Source organism: Archocentrus centrarchus, chromosome 12 (assembly GCF_007364275.1).
Source record: "Archocentrus centrarchus isolate MPI-CPG fArcCen1 chromosome 12, fArcCen1, whole genome shotgun sequence".
In the NCBI taxonomy this organism is placed as follows: Eukaryota; Metazoa; Chordata; class Actinopteri; order Cichliformes; family Cichlidae; genus Archocentrus; species Archocentrus centrarchus.
Window position 1 is genome coordinate 806,919 of NC_044357.1, and position 22,624 is coordinate 829,542.

Sequence of the window (22,624 nt, forward strand, 5' to 3'; positions counted from 1 at the left end):
AGGAGGAGTAATACAGTAAAAGCCTGAACTCTTAATCCATCTGTCAAAGTCATAATGAGAAACTAAAAGCTCAGTAATTCCTTCTTGTTCAGACATTTGTGACAAAGTAGTTTTTTTTTCAACAACGAACAGACTCAGTAGTTTGAACAGATGGAGTAGGGTTTTTTTTACTCTTTTCTTCTTCTTTCTACAACATGAAGAGTCTTTATTTAGCTAGGAATGAAAGAATTATCAATTTTCTACACTAAACCCTTGCTCAAAATATGGACCATGGCATTTATTGAGGCCCACTGATGATCAGATATGGAACTTGTAATTATTAGGTGTCAATCTCCTCCTGACTATCAGCCTGTGCCTTAAAAACAATGACATCTCAGTACCTTTTCCTTTGTAGTAACCCAAATTTCATCATCACACCACAACTTCATCTGGCTTCCTCTGTGTGGACTACCTTTAATGCACACTGCAGGTGTAGTAAAGTAAAGTGGGGTCCCACTGCAATAATACTAGAGTCAAAATCAGTGTTGACAAAGAACAGGTTTCACAAAACTTGATATACATTTATGACTTTTTCAATGAGAATCATAAAGCTGCTTTAGAAACAAATGGGAAACTAACAGAGTAAGTAAATCGGTAGGTAATCATATAAGTTTCCGTATTTATACTTCATCATTCACACTTTGATATTTGGGTATAATATTTATAACACAACAGATGCATGGTACAGAAATTAACATCAACCATGCTCTAGTTAGAGCAGGCAGCAGAAGATCTAAGTGACAACGAAAGAGAATTCATTGTTAACTCCTACAGTGGAGGGATTTATACTGCGGAGGATATTCTGCTGCCAGAGTTTCAGTTCACTTGTCCTCTTAAAGGGAAGGGTCACTGTAAATCAACACAAACTGTTCTGAGTGATCACCTGTATCCTATAATGAAACATTTCTTTTATGATTTCTTCCAGAACGACACTGCCACCAATCATAGGGTGCAAGGGGTCACTGAATGGTTTGATGAGGATGTAGTACTGCATCACAATATAAATTAATAATACTGCAGATCAAATAGTATTTTCTATTTCTTCAGCTAGCCAGAATATATGTGTGTAAATGAGAGGGAGGTGGGTGGAAAGGTGACAGTGCTAGGTGAAGAGGTAGTGAAGGTGGATGAGTTTTAATATTTGAGGTCAACCATTCAAAGCAAGGGTGCACACAAGAGGTGAGGAAGAGAGAGAGAGAGGAGAGTGCAGGCAGGGTGGAGCTGAGATGAGGGTCAGGCAGAAGGATAGCAACAAAACTGAAAGGGAAGATTTACGAGATGGTAGTGAGACCTGCTATGATGTGCGGTTTGGAGATGTGGTACTAACAAAAAGACAGGAGGCCAAGCTGGAAGTGGCAGAGCTGAATTCAATTTAGTGAAATTCCATTCAAATGTATTTAAATAGCACCAAATCACAACAACAGTTGCCTCAAGGTGCTTTATATTGTAAGGTGAAAACCTGCAATAACATGCTAAGGAGGCAGATGATCCACTGTGGCAACCCCTAAGGGACCAACCGAAAGAAGAAGAGGAATTTGTTTTTGTAGTTGATGTTTTGATTATCTTATAACAATGATGTAACTAACTGTACTCTTTAAAACTCTTTAAACTCTTTAAACTTATATATTGATTAGGGCATAGTTAATAAATTAATGATTTATGAAATAACCTTATGGTGTTTTTGTTGGAAAAATGATTTCTGTGATAGTATGATAATCATGCTTATAATAATTATTCTTATGTTACGTGTATCTGTGTTGCTCATTTAAGTTGACTGTGTACGTGAGGGACTTTTTCTATAGCCTTATGACCTTTGTGCAGAACGTGTTTCTTTGTAATAACTAAACATAGGACAGAAGTGTGAAGATTCATATGTCTGGTGACCTTCCTTCAACCTCTCCTCTGAGTTTCGTATCTACACGGTAGTACTGAGGACGTTGATAGAAGTGAGAGGTTATACTAATGTCATGTGTTTAATTATATGTGCAAAATCAACTTTTCATTTGACTCTGAGAAAGTTAGAAACTGCACGAAGCGGAACATTGAAAGATGTCAGTGTTTCTGTTACTTTCTTTGTCTGTGCACCTTCCTGTTTCTTGATCATGTGCTCAAGTGTGTGTATAAAAATGGCTCAGGGAAGAGAACAAACTGAATTTGGACTGATGTGCATGCTCCTTTAATTTTCTTGCAAGAGAATTAAATTATCTTTTCTGGAGAATTTATCATGTGGCCTCTGGTTTTTGATAAGTTTCTGAATTTATCCAACACTTTGCACTAGAGTAAAAATAGAACAGCAACCTCCTTGCAACTATGAAAACTCAATGACTACTTGGTGATTGCATTAACTTTTGAACAGAAGGCAATTGCACAGGTTGGTGGTGGCAGGTGGGAGGCAGCCTGTCTCCAAAAAAATCTGACTTTGATGGGCTGCAATCACTCTCAGATTGGGGAAGGTTTTTAAATAACTGTCATCTAATTAATAAACACAGACAGACTGCCAAAACTCTACAATCAATCTGAGTCAGTCTGTTACTCGTCTTTTTACATTAGGGGACTGAACTCAGCTGGTTGCCAACTGGTTGCATTCTGGTTTTATTCCTATATAGAAGGTTAATGAACACCTTATTTGTCTGCAAAGATGTTTTAATTAACAGGGATAAGCACAACGTAAAGATGAAAGTAGTAAAATTGTTTTATTTTTATATATTTTTTATTTAGACACATTTAGGGGAATAAAGATTTGTACATTAGCAGGAATATAGCACAAGCTGGATGTGAAAGCAGTGTTATTTTTACGTGACAGTGGAATAGAACATTTTCATCGCTAAAATCAATGGATAATCATGACAAATAATGGTGATCTCAATGCTGATCAAAATAATCCAGATATTTTGGCCATGATTGTGTAGCTCTAGTTTATGATATGCTTTAAAGTCATATGCTTGAATTTGTTATGTATCCTGTAAAGGCAGCCCAGGGTATAGGCTTGTAGTAATGCCCCCTACTGTATTGTTGTAACTGTAAATTCAACAGGTTCACCACTGTGCATATTAGTTCATAAGCTGTTATGTGGACATATGTGTGTGGGGGTGGAAGCCAACTGTGCACATAAATGATGATATGACATTAATTTAAGAGAAATCTGTATATATCTATATAGCCCTTAAATTCCATATTAGGGCATCATAAACATTTCTGTTATAAATGGAATAAATTGCTATACACTTTCAAGTTGTTTACATCATCTTGTCTTGATTAATATCCACAAACTTTCCTTTTTATTTATTTTCATCTGTAAACAGGGCTTCATTGTAACCAGTTCAGATTTACATTCATTTTTTAATTACAATATCATGCCTTTAACATGGAGCAGGTCAATGAACGTCCACAGGAACTTCATAAAAAGCATGGCAGCTGCACCTGTAACCAAGTACATGTCTACACCACTGTAGGACTGGAGGTCAGCAGAAACAAGGTTTCCAGCTGCTATGAAGTTTTTTTTTTTAGTCCAGTCAAGTACATAAAAAAGACAGAACTTTTATATCTGTGCACAAACACTCATGCATGTTTTGATAAATCCAGCCCATAGACATCCACAGATATGTTGGATTTAAATATTTTCACTGTACTTACCAGCTATCAAAATCAGTTCCACTTATTGAATTACTAAATGAGACACCAGTCCTACTGGTACCAAACTGCAATACAGATTAGACTCTCAGTACATGACAAAATTCAGCAAAATATAATCTAACAGCAATACGCTGTACCACCCACATACAACACATATAGTTCCACATATAAAAACTGTATAAAATCATCTGGGAGAGTTTTTTATTTTCCTATGAATTACACTGTTGCATATTTATCACAATATTGATGACAAAGTATAACAGTTAAGTCATTTTTGTTTTCCCTACATTTCAATTATGAGATCTTGACTCCAGAAATAGATGGATTAATATCTCTGCAACTATACCAAAGTCAACAACTCCCCATTAAACACACTTGCATATTTGCACACACGCTCAATGTGCCATTATTTAATTTTGTGTATCTTTATAGTGTCTTTGAAGAACAATGAGTTGAATCCACAGCTAAGACAACAGCAATCTGGCAGCTGAATAAAATTAGGTAAACATGTAAAATTTCATTTGTGTGTTTCAATTATTCAAAATAGAGTTTGAGAGTTTTTCAAATTTCAGGAGTTTTGTGGGAGAAACAGCAAAACTGAAGCAGTCTTAAAAAGAGAAACACAGGAAAAATGGGAGTGTTGGAAGCTGTGGAGCACTAATAATCACTGCACATAGGCAAACAAATGAATCCCAAGCCTCCTAAACCTATAACCTTAATAACTGTATACTTCATTCCTCAAACAATTCATTTATAAACCAATTTCATCACATTTTTGAGGGTATGGTTTTGGAGATATTTCTTTGTTTATAATAAACGCTTTTGATCAAATTCCTTGGACTGCTAGGAACCAACAATTTTTATATATGGCAAAAAAAGAAATGAACTTTTTCTTTAAAGTTCTTTCATTTTTGTTAAAAAGGGCAACAGAGAGCATACATTTTCATAAGAATAGAAAGAAATGTAAACTGTGTAAAAACAAAATTGCATAAACTTTTTTTCACTCTTTCACTACAATTTTTTTTTGGATATACATTATTTTTGTGTGTGGAAGGTGTGTGTTTATAAAACTTCTATGACTTTTTGTCATGTTGGCCACTTGTCTAAAAAAAAAAAAAACTTTTGTTTTTCTTCCAATAACTTGGGAAGGTGTAATTCTTTTTATGGAAACTCTACTTTTCCCGTCATTGTCTCTCTAGCTTTGAACCTGACCTGAATCTAGTCCAGGATGTTCCTGATTTTGGTTTTACAACTATCCAACTAAAACAAACACACATGACCCTGCAGGTGACTCACCTTGAGATCTCTGTGTACCACACCCATCTGATGGCAGTGGAGCACGGCTTCCAGGATCTGCTGGATGCAATGACTGCATGCAAACAGCAGGGGGAGCAGGTTAGTCTGAACACATTCAGCTCCCAACTGTCACAGGCACACATACACATACATGATTACAGTGTAGGAACAGGTTCTCTCTTGCACACTCAACACATTTACACACACATAAAAAAAAGTGTGAACCTGTCTGTGAGCTACGGAGGGAGAATGTGTGCAGTTTGCTATTTTCTGTTTTAAAGAAAGTGCCAAACATTAGTCAGGTAGTGTAGGAGGGCTCTGCAGCTCCGCGTGGGAGACACTGTGTCTAACCTGTGCATTTCCCTGTGTAATTTATTCAGCAGCAGCAGTAACACAGCCTTTAAGGAAAGATTCTGCAAGTATTTGAAGCAGACAATGCTCTGCTGTTACTCTACTGACCTCCACTCTCTTTCACCCTTTTCTCATGCACTCACTCAAAGTATGATGCTCCTGTCTGTCAGGATCCACAGGAATTGCAAATATATTTCAGATTTCTGAAATAGTGCAGCAAGAATCCCAAAAGCAAAACCAGAAGACAGCCAAGACTTGCAAGGAGACACAGACAAACAGACAGCAGGCACAGAAAAAGTTGTTTCAAATCACAGGCAGAAATTAGACTATAAAATACAAGTAACCCTTGTCCAGAGGGTGCACAGTAATGCAACACAATCAAACACACACATCATGAGGTCCCTGTGCATTGTGTCATGTTGGTGGATGTAAGACACACTGTCTTGAATCTGACTGTGACAACAGGGTGAAGACAACACAGGAAGCAAAGTGGGCAAGACCATAGTGAGAAAGGGAAGTGGACTGAGAAGAGAAAGGGAACATCTGAGGCAAGGAGGCTGTTTTCAAAAGCAGGCAAGGTTTTAGGATTTTGTGAGAGAGGGAGTTGATGTGAGAAGCACTTTACATATTTCCCGCATTGCCTCTGACTAGATATACACAGTTTTGATTTTTATTTCCCTGTGTTTTCAGTTATATGTTGCTGAGATTTCATTCAGTTCAAAAACACATCTTTGCCTTTTTATCTTGCTTTTGTGTCCAGATTAAAAGTGAATTTCCCTTCCATGTACATGGAGCTTTTCCAAAATGGCCTCCAGAGTGAGTCAACCTGAAAACACAGCTGCACTATGTGAGGACGGGGAAACGGAAGCTTTGTAGACCTGCCATCATATTAGCAACTAACTGTGCTCTTTACATTTGCTTCTAGCACAGACTGTATATAAAAGATACACAAAGTCACTGTAACACTACCCATTACTCTTTTGAAGCTGGTCGGCTCAGTGATGCAGTGGTTAACACTGTTGCCGCATGAAAGCTGGGATAAGCTTCAGAGTAACATCTCATTCTTAATCCATAGGATCTAATATGATGTCGGCCCGACCTTTGCAGGTATAACAGTTTAAACTCTTCAGGGAAAGTTTTCCACAAGGTTTAGGAGTGTTTATGGTCAGACATTGATGTTGGATGACAAGGCCTGGCTCACAGTCTCTGCTCTAATTCATCCCAAAGGTGTTCTATCAGGTTGAGGTCAGGACTCTGTGCAGGCCAGTCAAGTTCTTCCACACCAAACTCGCTCATTCATGTCTTTATGGACACTGCTTTGTGCACTGGTGTGCAGTCATGTTGGAACAGGAAGGGGCCAACCCCAAACTGTTCCCACAAAGTTGGGAGCATGTCCAAAATGTCTTGGTATGCTGAAGCATTAAGAGTTCCATTCACTGGAACTAAGGGGCCGAGACCAACTCCTAAAAACAACCTCACACCATAATCCCCCCCTCCAACAAACTTTACACTTGGCAAAATGCTGTTAGACAAGTACCGTTCTCCTGGCAACCACCAAACCCAGACTTGTCCATTGGATTGACAGACAGAGAAGCGTGATTCGTCACTCCAGAGAACACATCTCCACTCTATGCTCTGTTCTTGAGCTAATCTGTAGGCCACATGAAGCTTGTGGCACACTGACTCTGCAGAAAGTTGACCGCACCTCACAATGTGCCTCAGCATCTGCCAGCATTGGTCATTGGTCAAAACATATAAAAATGGTTTAAAAATTAGAAGTCCAAAGAAAACCAAGGAAGGACTATCAGTGGCTTTGGCAAGACCAACACCACTAATATGCTTAGACTGTGTAATGCCATTGAAAATATGGACATAGTTGCCGTTCCTGTTATAGTTATTCCTCTTATACTTCTGCCACCAGGGGCACATGAGTGCAAATTCTCTGCAGACAAGTCTGCACAGTCACGAAAAACAGGCAAGCATGGATACACCTGAAAAGACCCTCGTGTGACGATGAAATTCATGTCACTCGGAAGCCAGCGGACCCTAGTGGACTTGCAGGTGTGGAAAGTATCATAAGACTAAGAAAGGTTAGTAAGGACTAATTGTAAAGCCTCAAATTTGACAATTTTGACATAACTGTGTTGGAGATTTGATACCCAACATGATGATCAAGGGGTGGATCTGATTGAAAAACTGAAGAGGTAGCTTCTTGCCATTTACAAGGTAGGCTTGCATATAAGACATGCTGGACTCTAATGTGGACCATAATTTACAAATTTAAGCTTAAATCTCTGCTCTTCTGTCATTCTGCCTTTCAGAGTCACATCCGTGCCACACACCTCCTCCCCATCTCCACCTCATCCTGGCCAGATAAATCCTCGTCCAGGTCTCCACTTACTTCATCTCTGCCACCACCAGCATCTGCTCTGCTATGTAGCCCCATTGGAGCATAATTACAAAATAATTTATAATGCTGTATTTAAATAAATCATGTTGAGTTCTTTCAAATGATCTTCTTTCTTCATATTCAGTAAGACTTTAATAAATAAATGCATAAATGTAGTCTATACTTGGCTTTGGAGGCCATAGTCAGTGAACTGTAAACAATGTTCTGCACCCTTGAAAATAAAATAGTAGCTAGGCAGCCCCCTGTAGCCGGTGCGGGCCAAAGTAGCCAAAGAAGCTTAGCCACGGTTAGCTGTCCCCCCAGCAGGTCATTTTGAGCTGCTGGGGATCCGGGCCGGGTGACTGTGAGGAGCAAGCACAGTCTGAAAGAGAAGCCCCCTGTACACCACCAGCCTGTTCATATTTCCCCCACTCACCAGCACACCGCCCGAGGAAAAAGCTTTGGTAACTGGCAAATGGTCCTTGAGGTGACTGTTGCTGTGAATTGGCGCTACATAAATAAAACTGAACTGAATTGAAATGTTGAACCGTGACGCCTGGTCGCTTGTTGTACATCACTTGTAGCTGAACTTTGGTCATTAGTGGACCAGGCTGTACAGATAGCTAAAATACAGACCTCATCATGGTGGTAAAGGAAAAAATATCCAAGATGGGGGGGACGATGCTTATCTGTCACAATATTCAAACCAATAGTTGTTGCAATGACCAAAATTGCCAACAGATTATGTTTGCTTGTGGTAATACAGAGAACACGTCGTCAATATCAGTTTTCTGTGGAATTATTTTATACACTGATTTTCGGTGGATACAAAAAACCTGGACACACAAAACCAAAGGAGTTGGACGCCACAAGAGGTTAAGGGAAAGGAAATCTGTTTTTTGGTAATTTGGAGTAAGCAAGACAAGACATGAACAGGGTGGCGAAAGGAGGGAGGGACTGAGTGGTTCTGTGTACAGATGGAGTACAGAGAGGAAACTGTTAGTGAGATACTGCTGGACAGAAATCAAGCCATGCTAGTCACACACCCACACATGAACACATAGAGTGGCACACACACACATAATTTATGCAAAGAGAACAGCGGAGAACGAAGGCAGCTGAGGGGGGAGAACAGAGAAAAACAGGAAACGTAAAGGTGACGATTACAGAGGAATAAAATCAAACCAAAATCCTGCCTACTGAAATTGACCAAAATATTTTTTCTTTTTTTTTTATCCCCAGATCTCTTTTAATTGGCTGAGCAACTTTATTTTCAAATTGGCAAAACATTAGTACAGCATTTATTCATTAAGGGCCACTTCCTATACAGTAGGTGTGTGGGTATAATTTCATTTTAAAAGTTTTAGTTTAGTATTTGGACTAACGCTAGTAAGCATGGCAGAAAGCAGCCAAGGCACAGAGTGGGGTTGTCACCCCCCCAAAAAAGTAATGTTACACGTTACACATAAATTCTGATGAAATTCAATGTATTACAAAATAATGTACTCCCTGTGGAAAGTAAGTTGTCAAACTGCCTTTAAAGTTACAAGTCCTAAAATAGATAAAGAGAAGATTAAAGAGAACAAATTCAGAAAAATCACCCAGTGTTACAGTACATGTAAAAAGTATGTGAACCTCTGCTTTTCGCGGTCTGGTTTGGGCCCTTTGGAGAGTAATAACTGCAACTAAACTTTTCTGGTAACTGTCGATCAGTCCCGGACACGAACTTGGCAGCTTTAGCTGAGTGTTAGTTCACAGATGGATTTTTATGTCAAAATGTTGTGAGAATTATTCAAAATTAATTTCTCCATCAATGATTACAAACAATAGTAACTTTGATGCAAAAAAAGCCCCAAACTATGACCCTACAACCACCATGTTACACAAATTATAAAAGGTTCTGATGCTGGAAGGCAACATTTGCCTTTATTCTCACAAATCCAAAAAGTTCTATTGTGGACTCATTCACAAAACATTATTCAAACAGTCTTCTGTGTGTGTGTCACGGTAGACTCATGAACACTTTTTATTTGCACACAGTCTGTCTGTCTTTGGTGGAGTCCAAACTCTTCAGAGACAATTCTGTAATCTTTTTGGGACTGATGAACATCAACACCATTTTTCTTGAGCTCTTCAAAAGTCTACCTTTGTTTATGCCGTGATTCATTTTCATCAAACATAAATACAGAAACACATCTGATTGTCATCAAATTGATTGAACACACCTGATTCTAATATCACCTTCAAATTAAGTGCTAATCCTAAAGATTCACATATTTTTTTCCCTCACAAAAATGCAATATTGTATCATTTTATTCAATAAATAAATGACGAGTCTAATGTTTCCTTTTGATTTGTTTAATTGGGTTCTTTTTATCTGCTTTTAAGACCAACTATTTTGGGTGATATTTATATAGAATAACAGAAATTCTTTTTTTCAAATTTATCAGAACAAATTCCTATCCTAAAAAGGTGGACATATAGTAAAGCATTACAATACAGTATACTTTGTAAAGCATTATCCCTGACACTGAACACAACAGGAACTTGCAAGTGCCTGTACAGAAAGTATAAGGTGCAAGAACACACACTAGAAAACTACAGAATATTTTGTTTGTTTTTTTCTCAAATTCTGCATCGCTCAGAAATGGTGTTCTTTTATTTATTTATGTCCCCCCTAGGGCTATTATTGGACTTCAGTGTAACAACAGTTAGGTCTATAAATATTTGGACAATGACACAGCTTTTGTAATTCTATCTTTGTATACCGCTACAGAGGATTTTAAATCAAACGAGTGAAGCTTAGACTTTGAACTTTAATTCAGGGGGTTTAAGAAAAGTATTGCACTACCTGCTTAGGGATTACAGCCACTTTTATATGTAGTCTCCCATTATCAGAGGCTCAAAAGTAATTGGATAATTGACTGGCAGGCAGTTTTTATAGTAGGTACAAACTGGTACTGGTACTGTAGGCATATCATTATCAAAGTCTACAATCAAAAGACATCTTCATGAATGTAAATGCAAAGAGTTTACAACAAAGTTCAAACTACTGGTTACACTCATGGACAGGAATGCCCAAATAAACCTTATTATACACTGCTCAAGAAATTAAAGGAGCACATTTTAATCAGAGTACAGCATCAAGTCAAATAAACCTCTGGGATATTGATCTGGTCTGTTAAGTAGCAGAGGGGGTTGTATGAATTTCAGCTGCTTTGGTGTTAATGAAATTAACAACAGGTGCACTAGAGGGACAACAATGAGACAACCCCCAAAACAGGAATGGTTTAATGGTTTTCCCTCCTCATCTTTTCTGACTGTTTTTTCACTCGTTTTGCATTTGGCTAGTATCACTACTAGCAGCATAAGACAATAGCTGGACTCTACAGTGGCCTCCACCTGTAAACCAATTCAGGTAGTCCAACTCCTCCAGGATGGACATCAATATGTGCCTTTGCCAGAAGGTTTGCTGGGTCTCCCAGCACAGTCTCAAGAGCATAGAGGAGATGCCAGAAGACAGGAATTTACTCTAGGAGAGCTGGACAGGGTTGTAGAAGGTTTTTAGCCCATTAGCAAGGCCTGTATCTGCACTTTTGTGCATGGAGGAACAGGAAGAGCACTGCCAGAGCCCTACAAAATTATCTCCAGCAAGCCACTACTGTGAATGTCTCTGACTAAACAATCAGAAACAGACTTCATGAGTGTAGCCCAAGGGCCTGATGTCCTCTAGTGAGCCCTGTGCCCGGCACTGTGGGCATTTGCCATAGAATACCAGAACTGGCAGGTCTACTACTGGTGCCTGTGCTTTTCACAGATGAGAGCATGTTCACCCTGAGCACATGTGACAGATGTGGAAGGGTCTGGAGAATCTATAGAGAACATTATGGTGCCTGTAACATTGACCAGTTTGGTGGTGGGTCAGTGATGGTCTCTGGAAGCATACCCATGGAGTATGCAGGCAGTTCCTGGAGGATGAAGGAATTCATACCACTGCCTGGCCCTCATGCTTGTCTGACCTAAATCGAATAGAACAATTTTGGGACATTATGTTTCGGTCTATCCGAAGCTACCAGGAGCTCAGTTGCTACTTTCCCACCGCCAAGGAGCCGATTCGCGTGCCAGTGCTTGTGCTGTTCCCAATGAACCGGCGAAATGCTTAAGAACAGGCCCGCGTTTCCACCGAGTTTCTGTGAACTGCTCCTTTACGTATGAGTGTGCGGGTCCTCGTCTGGACACGGAAGCCGAAGCGCACAAACGTGGGAGAACATGCTCCCCTTTCTTGTGCTGCGAACATATTTTATGGTCCAAACCAAACTACTGCAGCATCTGTGTGCAGCACAGAGGTAAACACAGACAGCGATTAGAGTAGAAAACTTGATGTTGAGACGGCAGAGTCACGCCCTTCTGACGCTTTCATCACGCGTTCTTGGTTCGAGACCAGCTAGTTTGCGGGGCCGGAGTTGAACCCGTTTTTGGCCGAGCACCGAGTGCTTCCGCGGTGGAAAACCCACCTAACGGTTCAAATAAAGGCACCGGCTCTGGAACCCTGTTGGTGGGAAAGAGGCTAGTGATGCCCAAGTCCAGATCTGGGTGCACTAGAGGGACACCATCTGTCGTCTCATTAGGAGGATGCCCAACAGGAATGTATGCAAGCATGTGGGGGCCATACACCATTTTGAATTGCTGCAATGAAATTTCAGCAAAATGGACTAGCCTGCTGCATCATTTTTTCACTTTGATTTTCAGAGTGTCTTTGAATTCAGCCCTCTGTAGGCTTATCATTTTCATTTCCATCAAACAATGTGGAATCTTTTCTTTCCTAAAACATTACCCAGTCCATATCAGTATAGATATCCAGCATGATTTTTTTTCCCATTGAGATTTGACGTGCTTTCAAAGTGTTCCTTTAATTTAGTTGAGCAGTGTATTATGCTGTGGGTATGTACTGATGCCACCGGAACCAGGTCACTAGTGTATTGATGATGTGACTTCAGGATAAAGGATAAAGTGTACTAGGCTGTACTCTGCTCAGATTCAGTAAAATGTTGCAAAATGGAGCAAACAGTGTTTTAGTATACTTTGGGTGGCGCATACTGCAAAAGCAACCCAAGAGTTTCTGAAGGTAAAGAAATTGGACATTCTTCTGTGGTGAAGTCAGTTGCCTGATCTCAACCCAACAGAGCATGTTATTCAGTTATTAAATAAAAACTTAATGCAGACAGACACACAACAAGCAGCAACTGAAGGTGGCTGCAATAAAGGCCCGGCAGGGTAATTCATGGGAGGAAACACAGCATCTGGTGATGTCCATGGGTTCTAGACTTCAGGCCCTCACTGACTGCAAGAGTTTCATCCAAGTATTAAAAACAATCCTTATATTTGCAGTTATGGTAGTTTGTCCATTTACGTTTAAGCCTCTGAAAATGGGGGACTGTGTATAAAAATGGCTGCATTTCTAAACAGTTAATGCAATACTTTTGTTGAACCACTTGAATTAACTCTGAAAGTCAGCACTTCAAACACATCTTGATTGATAGATTTAAAATCCACCGTACATTGTTTAAATACATATTGAGGACTGGTAGGTGCATATATATGCTAAAGCACTAAAAGATACATATTTGCACAATTTTGTCTAGATGTTTAGGTGTAGAAATTTGGTGACTTATTAATTTTACTCTTAGACTTTAAGGTTTTACTGTTTATTTCAATGAAAAGCATTTTACACATTGTGACCCAACCTGGTAGTCTTTCTGCAGTTGCTCAGTTACCTCCCACAGTCCAAAATAGGCCTGAGGTGTAATCAGAAGGTTCTGAGAACAGGTCCTTAAAAATTATAAGCCTTATCTTAAAGGTCATTCTCACATTTAACCCTGTAACACCGGGTGCTACCGCCGCACCGCCCCCTATCGGTGCGGCACGGTACTTTCTACCTCACCCTGTGTATTTTCGCCGTGCATTTATGACTGATCACAAAGAATAAACATGTCACACACATTCATTCAATATATTAGACAGGAACATTAGCATGTGTAGCACATGTGTAATCAAACATGTATACTGGCAATATAAAGAGAGACAGCAATGGGCATGCCCCAACTGCCTGCTTCATATGTGACACAGCACCACCAGAGGTGAGGCACAGCACTGCACTGCCTCAACCCGCCTTTTTCCATGTGTTTGAACAGGCAATGCGTAAATTCTGCGATTTTGACCATTAAAGTGTTGAAATAATTCAAAAAACAGTTTTATAAAACAGTTTTATAGAGTAGTCAAGTTGTCAAATGTATTTTCTCTTATCATTGTTAGTATTTTACTCATGATGACAAGTTTCCCTGACTGCATGTCACCATTCTCGCCCCATCTCTAGCATCTTCTTCTGTCACACCAACCCTCTGTATGTCCTCCTTCACTGCATCCATGCATATTCTCTGTGGTATTACTCTTCTTCCTCCTGCCTAAAAGCTCCATATTAAACATCCTAAGCCCAATACAATCACTGTCTCTTCTCTGCACATGCCCAAATACCATTCACTTCTAATCCTATCCATCCTGATTACTCCCAGTGAAAATCTTAGCACCTTCAACTCTGCCACCTCCAGCTTGGTCACCTGTCTTTTTGTCAGTGTCACCGTCTCCAAACCATACATCATAGCAGGTCTCACTACCATCTTGTGAACCTTCCTTTCTGTCTTTCTGCTATCCTTTTGTCACAAATAACCCAACACTCATCTCCACCCACTTCACCCTGCCTGCATTCTATTCTTCACCTGTCTTGTGCACTGTCCATTACTTTTGATGGTTAACCTTCACTATCTCTGCTCAATGCATCTTCACCTTGCCACCTGTCTCCTTCTCTCTCACACACACACACACACACACACATATTCTGTCTTGCGTCTACTGACTTTCATTCTACCAGACTTTCTTCTGTCTGCTCCCCACTCTCACTATACATCACAACGTCATCTGCAAACATCATATTCCACAGATAATTCTGCCTCACCTCATCTGTCAACCTGTCCACCACCATCACATACCTCACCACTGTCTCACTGTCCTCCTGATTCCTTCATCCCGTACCCCCAGCAAAGATGTCTGTGTGGGCCCACAGTGGTAAAGTGTGGGTGAACATAAAGTCTCACAGATGAAATATCCACCATTACCACGAACAATATACAGCTTAATACTCACAGTACTCAATCTACAGGTGCATTCTATGAGAGACAATCTAGTGTGTTCTGGTATCCCTGAATCCTCCCTCACCCAATCCTGAAAAAACTCAAGGTCACACCTGACACTGTCAGCAAAAAATTCTAAGACAATACTATGCAACACGTCATGACCTGTTAGTATATGTAGACAGCACAGTGTCTACTTAGTGACTACACTACAAATCCCTGCACTCGTCACGTTGTCCTTTATTTTTGTTACAAGTTACATGCCCCTTCTGTGTTTTTTTTTTTGTTATACATCTCCTCCCTCTTCTCTACCCTCTTGTTTACCCCCACACATCTACACTTATTCACACTCACTTATCTCACATCCTGATTTACACATCTATAGCCAGCCGCCCACTTTGGAAACTCATCATTACTGCGTCTCTATAGAACCTTTCTAGTTAGCCATGATACCTTTAAATTTGTGAGCTGGAACATAGTGGCATTCGAAATAAGGCCAAAAATGTTAAAGTCTTCAACCACCTCAATACAATCTGAGCAGATATATGTTTATTCCAAGAAACTAATTTAACTGATACAAAAGCACAGCATTACTACCTCACCAATTATAACTCAGGACAAAGATGGGCTGTAATTTAGATTAATAATAACATTCAGTTTACTCACAATACTACAATCGAAGATGCAGAAAGACATTTTGTTATTGTTAACGCAAGTATTGGAAGGCCATATAAACTAGCATTGCTAATTTATATGGCCTCAATAAAGATGACCCATCATTTTTTCACATTTTTTTCCTCCTTACTTAACAACCTGACTTGCTCAGAACTCATCACAAGAGGTGACTTTAATGCTGTGCTTGAGCACAAAAAACATAGATCAAACATTACAAGTAATTATTTGAACATCTCAATCATCCCAAAAAATGTATGTAGGTATGTAAAATACTTGGGCCTCAGTTGGAGGTTATATCGTCCAAACAAAAGAGAATATGCCTAATTTTCTCAGTTACACCATTCATCCTCCAGAATAGATTTCTTTTTGACAAGCAAATCACTCCACTAAGACAGGAGTGGAAATTGTTCATGGAAACAAATGATTCTCTGAACACCTCTCCACCACTTCTTTGGAAAACAGGCAAACTAATATTAAGGGGCATGATCATCTCATATTCATTGCATAAAAAGAGGAAAGACACTGAATGGGAAGTAAAATTTTAAGAAAAAAAATGTTACATTTAGAAAACTCTTTACTGATAATTAATCTGAAAATGTATGCTATGAATTAAGGAAACATAAACTAGAACTAAAAGATTTAATTAACAAGAATTCTATTGATATAAATAAAGTTTTCAGGAATTTTATACGGATTTATACACCTCAGCTCACAATCCAAATATTGAAGACATCTATACATTTCTCTATACCCTAAAACTCCCACACTTTACCCAGGATCAAATTAACACTCTAGATAAACCTCTTTCTCCCTTAGAACGTTTTAGTGCACTTAATTGAATGCCTAATAACAAAGCACGGGGACCTGATGGCTTCCCTGCTGAGTCTGAAAGACATTTCTGTCCAGTTTGATCTCCATTTTTCAAAATAATTATTTCAAAATTTAAAACCACCTACAGAATCACACCAAATATAAATACAGCTTTGCTCACATTACTCTTCAAACCAAACACAGATCCCACCCAACCAGCTAATTAAATCAACCACTATCTCTTATAAATACTGATATTAAAATTATAAGCAGGGCCCTAGAATCCAAACTAGATAAAATCATATCATTTCTTATTCATCCTGATCAGACAGGTTTTGTTAAAAGTAAATATTCATCCACTAATACTCTCAATTCAAATGACAACAAATCTTACACCATAATTTTATCACTGGACACGAAAGAAGCCTTTGATAGAGGTAATTGGAAATTCCTGTTTACAACACTTGGAAAAATTGGGTTTGGGGAATCATTTATTAATTGGGCACTTTACACTTCACCAATGGCCACAGTCAACATCAACTGATTGATTTCACAAAACTTCACTCTGCATAATGGGACCAGGCAAGGATGCCTTTTCTCTCCACCTCTCTTTGGTCTGTTTATTGAACCACTAGCAGCTGCAATAAGACAAAATGGAAATATCAAAGGTATCCAAACAATCACTACTCATCACATTTCTTCTTAATGTTCAATAGCTCTTTCCCACAGTTTCAGGGTATGGCTCATCAACTTTATCCCGCTGTAGTTACTACAGCTCTGCACATCACACTTGTTCTTGAAAATTGGCACCAGTACACTTCATCTCCATTCCTCAGGCATTGTCTTACTCTCCCAAAATAGTATCAAACAATCAGGTCAAAAAGTCTACTGCCCTCTCTCCTAAATATCTCCATACCTCCACAGGTTTGCCATGTGGACCCACCTCCTTTCCACTCTTTATCTTTCTTTATCTTCATAGCTGCCCTCACTTCCTCCTTACTAATCCTCTGCACTTCCTGATTCACTAACTGTCCTCCATCTGCTTTCCTCATTCTGCATTCTGTTCTTCGACGTCACAGTTTCGCATCACCTTGGATCGCTTGGAACCCCCACCTGGTATCAGGACCTAATGGAAATGCCTACAAACCATGCCGAGTGGAGTCGAGCCACACTGAGTAGGTACTAATGGAAACGTGGCATTAGAGGATACTACCTCTGCACCGCTAAAGGTTCAATAAGATATTTTATTTTCTAACTGTGCACATGTCATGCTTTGATTGATCATTGTTTTTTACTTCAACTAAATTATAATATGAGGAATTACCACATATAAAAGAATATTATATTGGTTTTGCGCAATAGAAAACTTCAGTTTTGCTGTCACTACCTAACCCTACTTCCACTTGAAATCTGATGGTTCTCATGATGTAGTTGACTGATACTTCATATTTTAGTCAACTACTTTATGTTGGAAGTATAACAGCCAAAATAGAATGTGAAAAAGGTAATTCATGGTTATGAATTGGACAACAGGTGAGACAATAAAAAGCCAGAGTTGGGACCAGGATTGAGAGGTAAAGATATTTATGGAGGATAATAAACAGCTAAAAAAAATCAGTTTACTGCATCTCTCTTTCTGCCTCTTCCCATCCTCCCTTTAACATTTCTGTCCCCTTCTTCTCTTCTCTCTCTCGCCTCCACAAACCACCTCCACAGTCAAATTGATTTAAGTCTGCCTCCTGAGGGGGTTATGGCATAGGTATGTGTGCATTTTGTGTAGTTTTCTTGTATGTCTCAATCTGTCTGTAAATTCTGACTCTGGATAAAGCTCCTCGACCTCGATTTGCAATTCAGTGCACAAAAAACTGCACAGAGGTATTATCCGTCAGAGCCACAGCCTGCTCTGCCAAAAAGAAAAAAAAAAGAAGAAAAAAACAGTGTCAAAATTATCTGTGTGCTAATGAAAGGAACACAAGCTGCTGCTGGAGGACAGCAGAGGCTGGAGGACTGACATAGCAAGAGGATGAACAAGAGAAAAGATGAAGAAAAAAAGGGGTCAGAGATGAAATTCACCAGGGGTTTACCTTGCATCTGCTTCACTGTAGTACTCTCGAGCCACAATATCCTCAAACAGCTCCCCTCCTGTCACCCTAAATGAAATGCAAAAATGGAGGTTAAAATGACAAGTTATATACATTTTTATTCTTCACTCAGGCATCTCACACACACACACACACACACACACACACACACACACACACACACACACACACACACACACACACACACACACACAGGAGGGGGATGTCCTCATTAGGGGGAAACCCCGGCTGCAGGATTCACTCCGACTGTGTTGCCATGGAGACTGGCTCCTGTGTGTGGGAGTGTAATGTATGTGTGTGTGCACTAAAGTGGGAGCCGCAAGGAAGGGGGTGGGGGTGCTGTTATGTAATGGGGGGAATTGCCTTGGAAGCAAGGAGGGGGATGAAGACAGAAGAGGAAAAAGAAGAAGGGATGAAGAGATGTGGCTATAAAGGAATAAAGAACATAAAGCAGCAGCAGCAGCACTGAGGAGACAGATGCAGTGAGGACTAAAGGAAGGAAGTGTAACATGAAGCACTATGGGAGAGGAAAGAGAGGAAAGAGGAGAAAGAGGAGAAGTGAGGAAAGAAGGGAAAAAGGAGAAGTAGAGGCAAGCAGAGGAAGGAAAGAGGAAAAGAGGGAGAAGCAAGAAAGGAATTAAGCAACTCACAGGTCAAAGAGGAGATAGTGGAAGCCTTCCTCAGAGATACTGTCATGGAGACGAACTGGAAGAGGGGTATCAGAATAATTAGGTCTGTTTTAAGAATTTTTCATTATAGCGGCTGCTATAATGCACATCCATTATTAAGGGTGTTTTGGCATTATTATAAATCAGATTAAATCATATATTTAAGACATGCTGGTAAGAACAAACAATAGATATTGCTTTTGCTTTTTACACTTCTAGCCTTTTTTAACCGAAGAATGTTTTTCCATAAAAAGTGATATTTCATATTCTATACAGCTGATCACGCAACACTGGTGCTACCTTACGTAGCAAAGGGCATTGTTCACTCATTAGGATATAAATTAGGATGCTAATTTAGCCTCAAATAAAATGAGCAGCAGATTCAGAGTGTCTTTTGCTACGACCCAATCTTGAAACGGAATGGTATAAGCTCATCTTCAAATTATGTATCATCTCTCCTGCATAACATTAAAGCCATATGGCAGCATCTTGTCAGTCACAAGGCAACCACACCCTAAGATACACCTTGCTTTATTGTTTATTTTACTTTAAATGTGTAAATTACAAGGTGAATTATGAAATCAACATAATGTATTGATTGAGATAACATTACTGAAGTTGTAAACCAAGTGGGAAGTAGGGTCATTTTATTATAAACTTACATAACATACTTATTTCTGCAGCCAGGCGAGTTGTCCTCTACTGGTCATTAGAGTGTAGATTTAAGGCACTTCCATTTTGGACTCCCTGTTTAGAACTGGAGGCTACATCCATTTGTCCTGAAGGGCCAATTATACTTATCTGGACAACTTCTGGACACTCGGGTGAAGAGAGGAGCTGAGCTGTCAACTGATCACCACCTGGTGGTGAGTTGGATCAGGTGGCGGGGGAAGATGCTGGACAGACCTGGCACACCTAAACGTATTGTGAGGGTGCGCTGGGAACGCCTGGCAGAAGCCCCAGTCCGGGCGATCTTCAACTCCCACCTCCTGCAGAACTTCGACAGCATTCCGAGGGAGGCTGAGGACATTGAGTCCGAATGGACCATGTTCCGCACCTCCATTGTTGAGGCTGCTGCTCAGAGCTGTGGCTGCAAGGTGGTTGGTGCCTGCCGTGGTGGTAACCCCCGAACCAGATGGTGGTCACCGGAGGTGAAGGGAGCCATCAAGCTGAAGAAAGAGTCCTATCGGGCTTGGTTAGCCTGTGGGACTCCGGAGGCAGCTGACAGGTATCGACAGGCCAAGCGGAATGCAGCTCGGGTAGTGGCCAAAGCAAAAACTCGGGTGTGGGAGGAGTTTGGTGAGGCTATGGAAAAAGACTTTCGGACGGCATCGAAGCGATTCTGGCAAACCGTCAGGCGACTCAGGAGGGGAAAGCAGTGCTTCACTCACACTGTTTATAGTGCGGGGGGGGGTGCTGCTGACTTCAACTGAGGCTATAGTCGGACGGTGGAAGGAATACTTCGAGGACCTTCTGAATCCCACTGACACGCCTTCTGTAGTGGAAGCAGAGTCTGGGGATGAGGGGGATGACTTGACCATCACTGGGGGTGAGGTCACTGAGGTAGTTAAACAACTCCTTGGTGGCAGAGCCCCTGGGGTGGACGAGATTCGCCCTGAGTTCCTGAAGGCTCTGGATGTTGTAGGGCTGTCTTGGTTGACACGCCTCTGCAACATCGCGTGGAGATCTGGGGCAGTGCCATTGGATTGGCAGACCGGGGTGGTGGTCCCCATCTTTAAGAAGGGAGACCGGAGGGTGTGCTCCAACTTTCGGGGGATCACACTACTCAGCCTCCCCGGTAAGGTCTATGCCAGGGTGCTGGAAAGGAGGGTGTGTCCGTTAGTCGAACCTCGGATTCAGGAGGAACAATGCGGTTTTCGTCCTGGTCGTGGAACGCTGGACCAGCTCTTTATCCTCTCAAGGATATTTGAGTGTGCGTGGGAGTTTGCCCAACCAGTCTACATGTGCTTTGTGGACTTGGAGAAGGCATTCGACCATGTTCCTCGGGGTGTTCTTTGGGAGGTTCTGCGGGAGTATGGGGTGTCTGGCCCATTGTTGCGGGCCATTCAGTCCTTGTACAACCACAGTGAGAGCTTGGTCCGTATAGCCGGTAATAAGTCGGATTTGTTTCCTGTGGGTGTTGGACTCCGTCAGGGCTGCCCTTTGTCACCGATTCTGTTCATAATTTTTATGGACAGAATTTCTAGGCGTAGCCAGGTGGCGGAAGGCTTCTTCCTTGGTGGCCTCAGAGTCTCATCTCTGCTTTTTGCAGATGATGCGGTTCTGTTGGCTTCATCAGGGGGGGGCCTCCAGCTCGCAGTGGAACGGTTCACAGCCGAGTGTGAAGCGGCTGGCATGAGAATCAGCACCTCTAAGTCTGAGGCCATGGTCCTCAGCCGGAAAAGGGTGGAGTGCCATCTCCGGCTCAGGAACGAGTTCTTGCCTCAAGTGGAGGAGTTTAAGTATCTCGGGGTCTTGTTCACGAGTGATGGGCGAAGGGAACGGGAGATCGACAGGCGGATCGGGGCTGCTTCTGCAGTGATGCGGACGCTGCACCGGTCCGTCGTGGTGAAGAGGGAGCTTAGCGTAAAAGCGAAGCTCTCGATTTACCGGTCGATCTACGTTCCTACCCTCACCTATGGTCACGAGCTTTGGGTAGTGACCGAAAGAATAAGATCGCGAATACAAGCGGCAGAAATGAGTTTCCTTCGAAGGGTGGCTGGCCTCTCCCTTAGAGATAAGGTGAGGAGTGCGGCCATCCGGGAGGGGCTCAGAGTAGAGCCGCTGCTCCTCCACATCGAAAGGAGCCAGTTGAGGTGGCTCGGGCATCTGATTAGGATGCCTCCTGGCCGCCTCCTGGGTGAGGTGTTCCGGGCATGTCCCACCGGGAAGAGGCCCCGTGGTAGACCCAGGACACGCTGGAGAGATTATGTATCTCGGCTGGCCTGGGAACGCCTTGGGGTCCCTCCGGATGAGCTGGAGGAGGTGGCTGGGGAGAGGGAAGCTTGGGCTTCTCTGCTTAGGCTTCTGCCCCCGCGACCCGGCCCCGGATAAGCGGAAGAAAATGGATGGATGGATGGATGGAAACTCAACTTCCGGCACCGCGCGAGCAGGCAGCCAGTTTCAGCAGCTCCGCACTAATTCCGTGTTTTTTCTCATTTTGTTTAGTATTAGATGTGTTTTTGTGTTTCTGTATCTTCTGCTCTTTTTCCTCATGATGGAGCAGACTTTTTTCTGGAAAACTTTGTTTTTATTTACCCTTTTTATGGTGTTTATGTTTGGAGACTGCGAGAGTGGCCACGCTCCTATTGTTTACTCTCGGGACCAGCTGATCTCCATCGGGTGCTCCGCTGTGCCTACTCCTGCAGAACGACTCGATATTCCCCGCGAACTGAGAAGGAAGAGACGCGGGAGACGTGCGGGCATAGGTCGTCGTTGCCAGGGGAGAAGGTACAGGCCCGTCATCCCGTCCATCAT

At 41.4% G+C, this 22,624-nt stretch overlaps 1 protein-coding gene across 1 annotated transcript in view; it reads right to left on the reverse strand.

The window, feature by feature from the left end:
• Positions 1-22,624, reverse strand: part of camk2b2 (calcium/calmodulin-dependent protein kinase (CaM kinase) II beta 2) — a 76,610-nt gene that overhangs the window by 40,096 nt on the left and 13,890 nt on the right. The window contains exons 4-6 of the mRNA XM_030742582.1: positions 19,130-19,184; positions 18,462-18,527; positions 4,969-5,041 (exon numbers count right to left, since the gene is read on the reverse strand). Coding sequence (XP_030598442.1) covers positions 4,969-5,041; positions 18,462-18,527; positions 19,130-19,184 — 194 coding nt within the window. The remainder of the gene's footprint in view (positions 1-4,968; positions 5,042-18,461; positions 18,528-19,129; positions 19,185-22,624) is intronic.